The sequence below is a fragment of the Anopheles merus genome, chromosome X (assembly GCF_017562075.2).
Source record: "Anopheles merus strain MAF chromosome X, AmerM5.1, whole genome shotgun sequence".
NCBI classification, from domain to species: domain Eukaryota; kingdom Metazoa; phylum Arthropoda; class Insecta; order Diptera; family Culicidae; genus Anopheles; species Anopheles merus.
In genome coordinates, this window is record NC_054081.1 from 20926229 (window position 1) to 20938763 (window position 12535).

At 43.9% G+C, this 12535-nt stretch overlaps 1 protein-coding gene across 1 annotated transcript; it reads right to left on the reverse strand.

Moving 5' to 3' along the window:
• Positions 1-817: 817 nt before the first annotated feature.
• On the reverse strand, positions 818-4087 carry LOC121590641. The gene has a single exon (XM_041910481.1). It carries the CDS (start codon positions 4085-4087, stop codon positions 818-820), a length of 3270 nt encoding a protein of 1089 aa, XP_041766415.1.
• Positions 4088-12535: the final 8448 nt, after the last annotated feature.

Genomic DNA, 12535 nt, shown 5'->3' on the forward strand with positions numbered 1-12535 from the left:
AAACCTGTCCCATCCTCGGCAAGGACGGCGTCGTCGACGAACCCCTAGCGACGAGGGGCTTCGTATGAGCGAGGCCCTCACACGCGTGGCGGAAGCCACGATGGCCAATGCAAACTCCTCGGAGAATGTGTTTGGCCGCTGGGTCGCTGAATTCCTGACGAGGTTCACGTCAGAGGAACAGCGTGTTGTGACCTCAAGGATTCAGCGAACCATGCTACAGTGGCCAGCAAAATAAAGTGGCCACTACATACAATTTTACATTTTTTATATTTTTTCCGTGAAAAATGAAGTTATTGTACTGCTTTATTTTTTCAAACATTGTTCGTGATATGCTTTAGAATGCACAGTATCATAACATGACAAAAATGAGAAGTTTGGTTCAAGAAAAAATATTGTTTCCAAAATTGATCAAAATCACTGTGCCAAAATAAAGTGCCCGTTTTATTCATTCCACATAAAATATTTTTCTGAACAAATATAACATAAAAATTATAATTTATATGCAACCCTCTGTCATTCTTTACATGTTCGAGGACCTTTGACATTGTTTCGTCGCGAATAGTTTTCGGATAAAGTTTCCTTTTCTTTCTTTGGTTTTTGCTGCTAATAATTACCGAAGCCGTTGTAAGAAATTGCTGGTGATGAAGAGAGGGAAAAAGCCTTTTCGCCCTCTATTTATTAATTGAAGATCGATAGAGATGTGTGCATGAACGGGCACGGATGTGATCCGATCCGCAGTTCAAATCTGCACGATTCGCGTAGCTGCTCGAACATCCTCCCCACCTTGACGAATGTCAACAAAAAGTTGCTTTCTAGACTACACGTGGTTTTCGCTATCAGTTCTGAGCGGTAAAACGCATATTTTCGTGATCGGTCGCGTAATTATTCCCTTAGCTGTCTTGAGCGTAACGACGCGTACTATCTTGTCTTCACCGGGATGGATTTCAACGATACGCGCGAGAGGCCAACGAGTGGTGGGTAACGATTCGTCCATGAGGAACACTAACCTGCCGGGAAGTATGTTGCTGTTGTTGCTGCCACCACTTGCATAACTTTTTTGCATTTCTTGTAGATACTCAGTGGCCCAATGCTTCCAAAAACGCTGAACCAAAAGCTGCCACTTCTGAAGATCATCCAGCGTGCAGGATTTCAGCTGGGTGTAGTCCGATTCAGGCACGGCGAACATCGATGTGCCAATAAGGAAGTGTGCCGGTGTGAGTGCAGCTAGCTCGTTGGGATCGTCGGACAAAGGCAACAGCGGACGGGAATTCATCGCTGCTTCGATTTGGTGGAGCACAGTGCAGTAGCCTTCGTACGACAGCCGCGTATTGCCCAGGTGACGATAGAGGTGTCGCTTCGCCGTTTTTACTGCTGCTTCCCATAATCCGCCGAAGTGTGGAGCCTTTGGTGGGTAGAAATGCCAAGTGATTCCCCGGTCAGCGCATCTGGTAGCCACGGTGTTGCGGTGTTGTTCGTCGTTGAACAGCTCAAAAAGCTCCTTCAGTTCACGTTCTGCGCCTTCGAAGTTTTTCCCATTATCAGAATGGATGTGGGCTGGCAATCCGCGTCGTGATGTGAATCGGCGTAGCGCTGCCAAGAATCCCGCCGTTGTGAGGTCTCCTACGAGTTCCAAGTGCACAGCTTTCGTAGCGAAACACACGAAAACGCACAAATAGCTCTTAGTAGCTGCTGCCTTCCGGTGCGCTGGCTTCAAGTAGAATGGACCGGCGTAGTCCACTCCGGTTACAGAAAAAGGTCGGCTCGGGGTGATGCGGGATGGTGGAAGCTGGCCAACCGGCTGCCGGGCGAGTGCGGGATCGTGCCGAATACAGCGGAAGCAGTTCCTTGCAATGCTTTTTACCAAGCGACGTCCGTCCAGTGGCCAATACAGCTCTCTAATGCGGGATAGCAATAGCCTTCCACTAGCATGTTTCATCTCTTCATGATAATCTGCCGCAAGTAGACGAGTGAATTTGTGGTTCTTCGGTAGAACAGCTGGATGCTTGGACTGATACGGTAGTTGCGACAAGTTCAATCGTCCTCCCACCCGTATTACTACTTCTGTATCCAGGAATGGGGTAAGTTTTCGTAAAGGTGATTGTTTCATCAATGCTTCTCCCTTTTTTAGCTGCTTGATTTCCGCGGAAAATGCATCTTGCTGGGCTAGTCTGCAAAGCACAGTTTTTGCAGCATCCACGTACTTGGGCGTGATCGTCTTGGATGCATTGGTGTGCGGTATCGGTCGCTGTGATCGCGCCTTCTGCTTGGTGTTGCGCACAAACCGTATGCAGTATGCAATGATGCGTACCATTCTGGCGAAGGATGAAGAAATGCCAAACCATGGATGAGTTTGTGTACAAACTAAAGCGGCACTCACCTGGCGTGTTTCTAGGTCCGCCTCATCGCTTGGTTCTGGATCTGAGCTGGGCCAATGGGACGAAGGTTGCACAAGCCAATCTGGACCGTTATTCCAAAGCTGATTCTGCGTGAAGTGTGCTGCCGACATGCCTCGGGAAACCAAGTCAGCAGGATTGGATGTGCCAGGAACGTGCCTCCATTGCCTTGGATGAGAGTAGTGTTGCACCTCAGCTACTCGATTTGCCACGAACGTCTTCCAGGAGTTGGGAGGTGACGCAATCCATTTTAGCGTCACTGTTGAGTCGGACCAGAAAAACGATTCGGCGCACACGATCTGCATTGCCTCCTTGACGCGATGATGCAGATGGGCGCCCAGGACAGCTGCGCTTAGTTCAAGTCTCGGCAACGTGACGCGCTTCAGTGGTGCCACTCGAGATTTTGAAGCTAATAGGCTGATGCGGACTTCTCCCGCCACGTTTTCACAACGAGCGTATACACATGCTCCGTAGGCGGCCTCCGAAGCATCGGTAAATGTGTGAAATTCTACTGTTGCATCTGGTAAGAGAGCGTAACGGTTAGTCCTGTACTCGAATAACGTTTTCCAGTCGCTCTGAATCGCCTTCCATTTTTTACAGATGTGATTAGGAACAGGTTCATCCCAGCCGGATTTCAGTAGCCATAGCTCCTGCATCAGCATCTTACCACGCACGATCACCGGTGCTATCAATCCGAGCGGATCGTACATTTTGGCAATGCTCGACAAAATAGATCGCTTAGTCGACGTGGCTTCATCAGCCTCAGTGTTGGATTCAAAACACAGCTCATCCGATTCAGGCTTCCACGAGATGCCGAGTGCTTTGACCGTCTCGTTGGGTATAAAATGCAGCGATGAGTGTGTGCCGATATACTCGGTGCTTAAGCCGGAGAGCACGCTCAGATTGTTTGATGTCCACTTGCGCAACTCAAATCCACCATTGGCAAGTAGCGCTGATAACTCCTTACGCAGCTGAACAGCTTCGCGAACGTTATTGGCACCACCAATGAAGTCGTCGACGTAAAAGTTTCGTTTCAGGGCTGCAGGTGCAAGCGCATACTCAGTCCCTTCATCATCTGCTAGTTGGATAAGTGTGCGTGTAGCCAGAAACGAGGAAGGTGCTAGTCCGTATGTAACGGTGTTGAGCTCATATACTTGGATCGGAGCTTGCGGCGAAAATCGAAAGAATATGCGTACCAATCGACGATCATCGGAATGCAGCAATATTTGTCGGTACATTTTAGCTATATCTCCCACAAGTGCTATTTGGTAGGTGCGGAATCGCAACACGATATCAAGCAGCTCGTCCTGCACGATTGGACCAACACATAGAATGTCATTCAAGGAGTAACCGGTGCTTGTTTTTGCAGATCCGTCGAACACGACCCTTACTTTCGTGGTGGTGCTGGAGGCTTTAAATACGGGATGGTGCGGTAGGTAGTACGCCCGTTCATCCCCACTATCTTTGTTCATGAGCGACATGTGCCCCAGCTCTAAATACTCCTTCATGAAGGCATGATAGTCTTCCTTGAGCTGTGAATTGCGTTCTAGCCTCCTCTCCAGCAGCTCGAAGCGTCTCAAAGCGGTAGTTTTAGACAGGCCAAGCTTTTCCGTGAAGTCGGTCTGTTTGGGCAATCGTACAATATAGCGACCTGACTCGTCGCGCTGAGTGGTTTCTTTATAAATGTTTCGCATCGCCGCTCATCAGGTGAGTACGAATCATTGACGCTTAACTCTTCCAGCTTCCTAAAGCGTTCGAGAGACTCCTCCAGGGATGCCATGCAGAAGATTGTGGACGCGGCGGTGCAATCGGTCGGAGATGCAGGATTCTGAGGAGAGGTGGGACCAATCATGACCCACCCAAACACGCTGTTCAGCATAGTTGGAAGGTTCGGAGCAAGTTCGTGCGATTTTACGTTCGTAAAGAAGGAAGCGTAATGACGGGCACCAAGGATGAGATCAATCGGGGCTGATTTATCGAACTGCGGGTCAGCCAAAACAAGTTCCGAAGGAATGTTCCAGCCGCGAGTGGAAACATCATGCGCCGGCAGATCAGCGATCACCTTGTCTACTATCAGAAAATCGACATCCAAGTCAAAGTGTTCAACACGTGAAGCAATTTGAGCTCGAACCGACCTCCTCATCGTTCTGGTGGATAGTCCTGCTCCTTTGAGGGTTATGTTAACCGTGCTACCTTTCAAAGCCAACCTCTGAGCAAGGCGATTGCTCATTAAATTGGGCTGTGATGCGCTGTCTAAGAGTGCACGCACAGGATGCAGGATGCCGTGTGCATCGGTTACATTTGGAAGTGCAGTTTGTAATAATATTTGTGAAGGTGATTTTTTTATTGCAGCTGCGTGGCTGCGTTGTATGCTAGCCGTGTGATCATCAGTGGCGTGTGTTGTGTGTGAAGGTTCATCTTGCGCATCTAGCATTGGAAATGTAGTGGAAGATGTGCTGGGAGTGCTTTCAGTGTGAATCATTGTGTGATGCGCCAAGTTGCAATGACGACACTTGTACTGTGACGAGCAATCGCGGGCACGGTGATTGTCTCGCAGACAATTCAAACACAAGCGGGCATCAAGTACCTTAGGGTACCGCTGGGCAGGATTCATGGCATTAAATCGCTGGCATTTTGTTATGGTGTGCGGCATATTGCACAACGGGCATTTATTAACATCGCGGTCAGTGGTAGCAAAACTAGCAGTGCGCGGAAAAATGGTGCGTCTTGGTGGTATCGGTGCTTCTATAGGTGATAGTTCGGGTTTGTTTACTAATAGCGTCTCGAGTACGCGCATACGGCGGTGCAAAAAGGCAATCAACGAATCGTAGCTCGGATTGTCATTGGTCGAAGCAAATTCTTCCCAATCGCGTAATGTGTTAGAGGGCAATTTTGTGCAAAGTAAATGCTCTAATATGCTACTCCAGCCGTCAGTTTTCTCTCCCAAGTGATTTAGGGTTTTTTTGTGACGCTCGAACTCGTCCACTAACTGGTGCAGGGTTGTCGCACTTTCCCTCTTCGCTGGTGTGATGCCGAACATCGCTTGTAAGTGGCGTTTTTTCAGTAAATATTCATTCGAATATCGCTCAGCGAGTGTTTCCAAGCATTCCAAGCTAATTCATAGCTGGAGGCGCTTATTGTAATGGCCTCGATCACTTGCGCTGCTTCACCTTTTAGGGCTGCGCGTAGATAATGGAATTTTTGTATTGGCGGCAAATCAACATTATCGTGAATCAAACACTCAAAGGTATCCCTAAAGGTCGGCCATTGCATATAATCGCCGTCAAACTCCGGCAGAGCGATGGTGGGCAGTTTTATGCCTTGTAGCGGGTTCCTACCGGCTCCTTGCTGCGACACTTCGCTGCGCGGAATTTCTCTATATTTCGCTTTCAATGCTGATTGAACGCGAATCAAGCGCCGTTCAAAATCCTCCCTAAGGGCGGCATTGTGTGTCATCTCTTCAGTAGTGGTTGCACTGTCCTCCAGCTGCTGTTGGAGGCTCTCCAAATCCTTGCATATTTGGTCAAATTTGGCCATACGAGTTTCCACCACAAAGAATCCCTATCGGGCTGGTAGTTTTGAAGAAACTCTTCGTAACGGGCTAAAATGGCAATCAAAATCGTTCGTCTCGACGACAAAATAAGCGGTTGAGCTGGCATCTAACTAAAACTGCGATTATCGTGTGCGCGAGTGTAGTGTAAAGTGCAGTGTAACGGTCGGGCAGTGAAAGGCAAAGGTGTTTAGCACTTTATCGAAAAAAATTGCGAATATTCAGGATATCGGCACAATCCTGGTCACGGCACCAATGTTTCGTCGCGAATAGTTTTCGGATAAAGTTTCCTTTTCTTTCTTTGGTTTTTGCTGCTAATAATTACCGAAGCCGTTGTAAGAAATTGCTGGTGATGAAGAGAGGGAAAAAGCCTTTTCGCCCTCTATTTATTAATTGAAGATCGATAGAGATGTATACATGAACGGGCACGGATGTGATCCGATCCGCAGTTCAAATCTGCACGATTCGCGTAGCTGCTCGAACAGATATAATTTATTTTATATCTATTTGCACATATTTGGCATTGGTTCTTCCTATGAGTTTTTCAGATCTTTAACATATTTTGTTTTTACTAATCATGTCAATCTCACCACATTTGCATCAACATTTGCAAACGAAATCTCCATAGGATTAAAATTGAGACTAAGTGGGAGCTATTAAAGAAGTTTTATTCGATTCGCTTGAAAAAAAATTAAATAATATTCATGTATAGCTTAATACGTCTTCCTAATGGAACATTAATTTATTTACTAACTCCGTATTTTTCACGGAAAACAGATTAATTCACACAGGATGCTTATATATGTATCTGCTCTCATCATGCCATCGATTCATACCATGCTCCCTGTGGTATGTGAGAGTAGCAGTGAGGGTGTGCGGGCAGTATGAGGTTGGACGGAATAAAGAGCAGGCGTGTGTTACCGTAGCTCCGGTGGTTTCTATGGAATATCACATTGGCGATCCTGCCATGATGAATAAAAGCGCTCCTAGGTTGAAGAAAATAAGGAGTGTTAAAAAAAAGAAAAATAAAAACAAAGGAAATAAGTGGTAGCCGAGTTCATCTCATGGCCCCTCCAAAAAAGTGTAAGCCCGAGTGGTAGCCGAGTTCAGCTCATGGCCCCTCGAAGAATGTGTAAGCCAGAGTGGTAGCCGAGTTTAGCTCATGGCCCCTCGAAGAAAATGTATACGCGGGTGGTAGCCGAGTTCAGCTCATGACCCCTCGAAGAAAGTGTAAGCCAGAGTGGTAGCCGAGTTTAGCTCATGGCCCCTCGAAGAATGTGTAAGCCAGAGTGGTAGCCGAGTTTAGCTCATGGCCCCTCGAAGAAAATGTATACGCGGGTGGTAGCCGAGTTCAGCTCATGACCCCTAGAAGAAAGTGTAAGCCAGAGTGGTAGCCGAGTTTAGCTCATGGCCCCTCGAAGAAAGTGTAAGCCAGAGTGGTAGCCGAGTTTAGCTCATGGCCCCTCGAAGAAAATGTATACGCAGGTGGTAGCCGAGTTTAGCTCGGCTGAAAAAAAAACATAAAGCGTTATATCGTTTTTTGTTTCGTGTTTTTCTTCTTCTTTTTCTTATTTATTTCAGCCAGCAGAACCCGGCTGACCGGTCTGGTACAGCTGCCCGATATTCAACAATAACAATTCTATGGAATACAATGGATGGTCGGTCACTGGTTTGCTTAGATGGATTCAACCGAACTCGGCTGTTGTCCGGCGTGATGGCGTGCCGTCCAAGATTTGGCAAAAACAATTCCATGGAATTCAATGCCATGGTAAACAAGTGTGATCGTATAAGTGACGATCGCACACATAACACTGCAACGGGTGGGCTGGTGGCAACCTGAGCTATCAGGATCAGTTGCTTTTGGTGTAGCAAGCGGACAGCATCGTCACAGAACAAGCACGGAAGTGGTTTAGAAAGATGGCAGGTTGGACAGTTGAGAACAATTTGGAGTTTGCCGTGGAAGTGCGTAGTGAGAGCAAGGAAATAGATTACAAGGGGGATTTTCTGGCCGGTTCTTGGCCGCTTATGGCATGCCATGCCAACACCCTGAAACAACGCTGCGGAGTTATGCGAATAGTGCAGTTTTGGACGTAGAATGCTCATTTAAAGCAATAATATGTGCAGGTGGAACTAATAGAACTATGGCAAAATTTTTTGTGGTAAAGGGAGCTGAAATATCCCTGTTAAGTTTAACACAGCAGTCAGCTTAGGTCTAGTATGCATAGGACCTGGAAAGCATTATATGTTGCGTAATAAAACAGAAGAGACGACGGTAAAGGATACATTTCCAAAATTGAATATTGGTGCGGTAAAATTTAGAATAGACAAAACAGTCACACCCAAACAAATAATACGTTATAATATACCTAAAGCATTTGAGAGAGCCGTGAATGAGAGACTAGAGGAAATGGAGCTTAACGGTATCATTGAGTATGTAGACAGCGAGGATGCGGAAATATCTTTTGTGCCACCTATGGTGCTAATGCCGAAAGGAAATAAGGACTTTAGAATTGTTATTGATTATAGAGAAGCGAATAAGGCTATCATACGAGATCCGTACCCCATGCCATCATTAGAAAGAATTTGGACTGATATCCCCAACAACGATGGAAAGATTTTGTTTTCTAAGATAGATTTGAAAGACGCATACTTTCACATAGAATTACATAGTGAGGTGTGCCATTTGACTGCGTTTATGACGATGAATGGATTAATGTGGTTCAAGAGATTACCTTTCGGGCTATCTTGTGCACCGGAGATTTTTCAAAAAGAGATGGAGAAAGTTTTCAGGAATTGCAAAAATGTTCTTATATACCTAGATGATATTTTGATGTACGCTAAATCGTTGAAAGAACTAAAGAAAATAGAAAATATGGTTAGGGAAGTTATTCAAAAAATGGACTTACCATTAACGAAGAAAAATCGTGTTATGGACAGGAAAAAGTGAATTTCTTAGGATTAACACTAGATGGAGAAGGAATATTACCGATGAAGGAAAAAATGACAGTCATTCAAAATTTTGACAGACCTAAGGATGCAGGTGAACTTGGAAGTTTTTTAGGAATGTTGACTTTTAGTGGCCCATTTATTAGAGACTTTTCTCATAAAACTAAGCCGTTGAGGGATTTGATAAAAAGAGATAAATTTAAATGGGAAAAGATGCATCAAAATACGTTTGAAGAATTGAAAAAGGTTGCTATGGAAGACCTTATCAAAAGGGGTTATTTCAATGAAAAGGATAGGATCATACTATATACTGATGCATCACCTTGGGGCATGGGAGCAATTTTAGCTCAAGAAAAATTGAGCACGTCCGAAAGGCGTATCATCGCATGTGCATCCAAAGGATTGACGGAGACGGAAAGCCGCTATCCGCAACTGCATAGGGAGGCTTTGGCCATAGTTTGGGCTATGGAACGATTTGCTTACTATCTATTAGGAAGGAAATTTTTGTTGCGATCAGATAGTGAAGCGTTGAAATTTATGATTAAACCGGCTAAACAAAAGGATATAGGAAAGAGGATTATGTCCAGGGCAGAAGGATGGTTCATCAGACTGGACCATTATGATTTTGATTTCGAACACGTTCCGGGAAACGAGAACATAGCCGATACTGCGTCTAGGCTGTGCAGATCTAAAGAGGACTCCCAATTTGGGGTTGCTAAGGAGCCTCACGAACTATGTTTGGTTATTGCGTGCGTAAACCAGGTTAAAGAAACACTATTGGCGTTAACCACGGAAGAAGCAGGAAAGGAATTAGAAAAAGATGTTATATTAAACAAGGTTATTGCTTGGTTAGATAAAGAGAGTGAATGGCCACAAGAAATTGCAAGGTATGAAGCGTTTCAGAGGGAGCTGTATGTGGAAAACGGTTTCCTATTGAAACAAGAAAAGATGGTCCTCCCGCATATACTTAGGAACCGAGCATTAACATTTGCTCATAGAAGCCACCCTGGCATGTCCACGATGAAAAATGTTCTGAGAACGGGACTTTGGTGGCCCGGTATGGACAAAGAGATTGAAGCTTTTGCTAGAAGCTGCCCAGAATGTCAGCTAGTGAAAAAGACAAGTACGGCGGTACCTATAGAATTAACGGAGCTACCGGAGAATCCATGGGATTATGTGTCGATGGATATTTCATCTACCATAGATAATGTTAAAACATTGGTGCTTACAGATAATTACTCGCGATTTCTGATAGCCGTCCCTCTAGAGCGAACGGATGCGAATAGTATACAAAAAGCATTGAACAGGATATTTTTAACATACTATGTACCTAAGAAATTAAAAGCAAATAATGAACCCCCGTTTAATGCGGTTTTTGTGATATTTGTGGGGCTTGGCTAAAACGATGTTGTACTTATTTAAAACAATACAATAATATAATTTATTAATCCTAAGTCCTTTTTGTGTGTGACCGTCCCGCTCGGCCGCCTTATTCCAAGAGAGCACGATTGTCCTTTCGATCGTGCTGAGTGGCCTCTCGGCTCGCTGAGTGACCAGCCAGTCGGAGCCGAACTGTTTGCGCAGGTTGGCTCACTTATCGCATTTCGCCCTAAAACGCCTCCATAACAGCGGTAGATTTCAAAAGATGGTTAGCAGATGTAGGGGAAGTCGGGGTTGGTTCGACACTGCGGGTAAGTTCGACACCTCGCCGTTTTTGTATTTATAGAACTTTTTGAAGACAAAAAACTTATAAATATTATTTATGTAAACTGTTTCGAATATTTGAATCACATTTCACTGATCAGAAACCTGTCAATTGTCAAAAAACAACAAAATAAACACATGGTGGTTCTGATTGACAGCCGATGTAAGTTTTTACTTCTGGGACTTGTGGAATTGTGGCGTTATTTCAACAAAATTATAGTTTCCGTTGTGGTGATTTCCGAAATATTTTTTATTAATAACAACTTTTTATTCCGTCCAATCGAATAGTCGCGTCCATCCTTGCTAAGATCAATCACAAGACTGACGATTCTCCTCCTCTCCTCGAAAAGCCTCCTATTTTGACACTTCCATACGAACGGATGTATCGCCTCTCGCTATCTCACTCTCTCCGCGATTAGCCTGATTTTTATTTTGAATGCGCCGATACTTTTCGTTAATCGCTATTATATCTTAACTGTTTTCATGTTTGTACTTAATAAACTTATATTTGTATGTTCTTATCTGATTATCTGATCATCATTAAATGATTGTTACTTGCCTTATTCGAATCTATGGTATATATTTATTTTCCTTGCTGCTCTCGATCCCTACATGCGTGTTAATAGTATTGTTTTATGAATACTATTGATTAGTTCTGTATCACAGGGCGTAATTTTTATATCAAACTATATAATGTAAAATGTCACTAAAACTTGTACGGCCAATGGGGGTAAATTCGACACCCCACTTGGTAATAGTGTAATGCTTATTTGTAGCATGTTAACTTTTTTATATCGTAATTTGAAAGTGCCTGTATTTTATACAGATTTCCCTTAACGATGTACGACAAACGTAATAATCAAGCTGAACAAACACGCAATTAAAAATGCCGTAGAAGCTTTAAAATTCAAGATGTCAACAAACCTAGGAAGTTATAATTATGGAATTTAGCTATTATTCTCTCACAGAACGTTTGCTCGGACTCAAAACATGTACTTTGTATATGTTTGGCTTATGAAAATTAATATTGTTATGGCTTTGACCGTATTTTAGGCTGACTTTAGGCCGGGTAGTCTTAACTGAAGAAAAAAATAGTCGCTGGTTTGGAATCACATTGGCCGATGTTCGACTTTTGGCTTTCGAGTTGGCAGAGAAAAATAAAATTGAACACTTTTAGATTTTGTAAAAAAAGAAAACAGATTACTGGAAGATAGCTGCCAGGTTGATTTTTAAAGGGATCTTTACCAATCATTCCGTAAACCAGATGCTATCGCCGCAGCTTCTACTATATGGAGTCTGGTCCGATGCTATTTGTAATGAAATTTTTGTTCTTGCTTGTAACTTAATTTTTTTTCGTATATTTCAATAATGCTTTGTGTTAATTTTTCATAAAATTGGTACTAAATACTTTGTTGAACTTCAATGAAAACTACACGCCATCAGAGTTTGTTATTTTAAAAGCTAAAACCAAAGTGTCGAAATCACCCCCAAGGTGTCGATTTTACCCCATCATGGTGTCGAACTTACCCGCACTGCAGTCGTGACGCAACAAAAAACACACTTTTTATTTTTTTTCAAAATGTTATCAAAATCAATCCAGGAACCGTAGTTTCTCGTAAGATGGTACATAATACACCAATAAAGCTTTTTCGATGTCTACTAGTAAGTTTACATTGGCAAAAGTATTGCAATCAGAGGAAAACCTTAAGATAGCACGCCGCTAAATCCTACCGAAAATGGGTTGGTTGAGCGTGGAATGCAAGGTATAAACAAGATTGCAGCCATTGCACGTTAGAAAAAAAATGCTGGAAACAGGCCCTTGCGGAATATGTAGCGGATTATAACTCATGGCCGCACCATGAAACTAAAAAAGCACCAGCCGAACTAATGTTTGGTAGAGCTATCAGGCATACGTTATCAAACCCAAAAACGGATACTAGAC

Bases quoted from the DNA above. Each gene is read 5' to 3' on its own strand.
- LOC121590641 (XM_041910481.1), bottom strand. From the start codon at position 4,087: ATGCGAAACATTTATAAAGAAACCACTCAGCGCGACGAGTCAGGTCGC.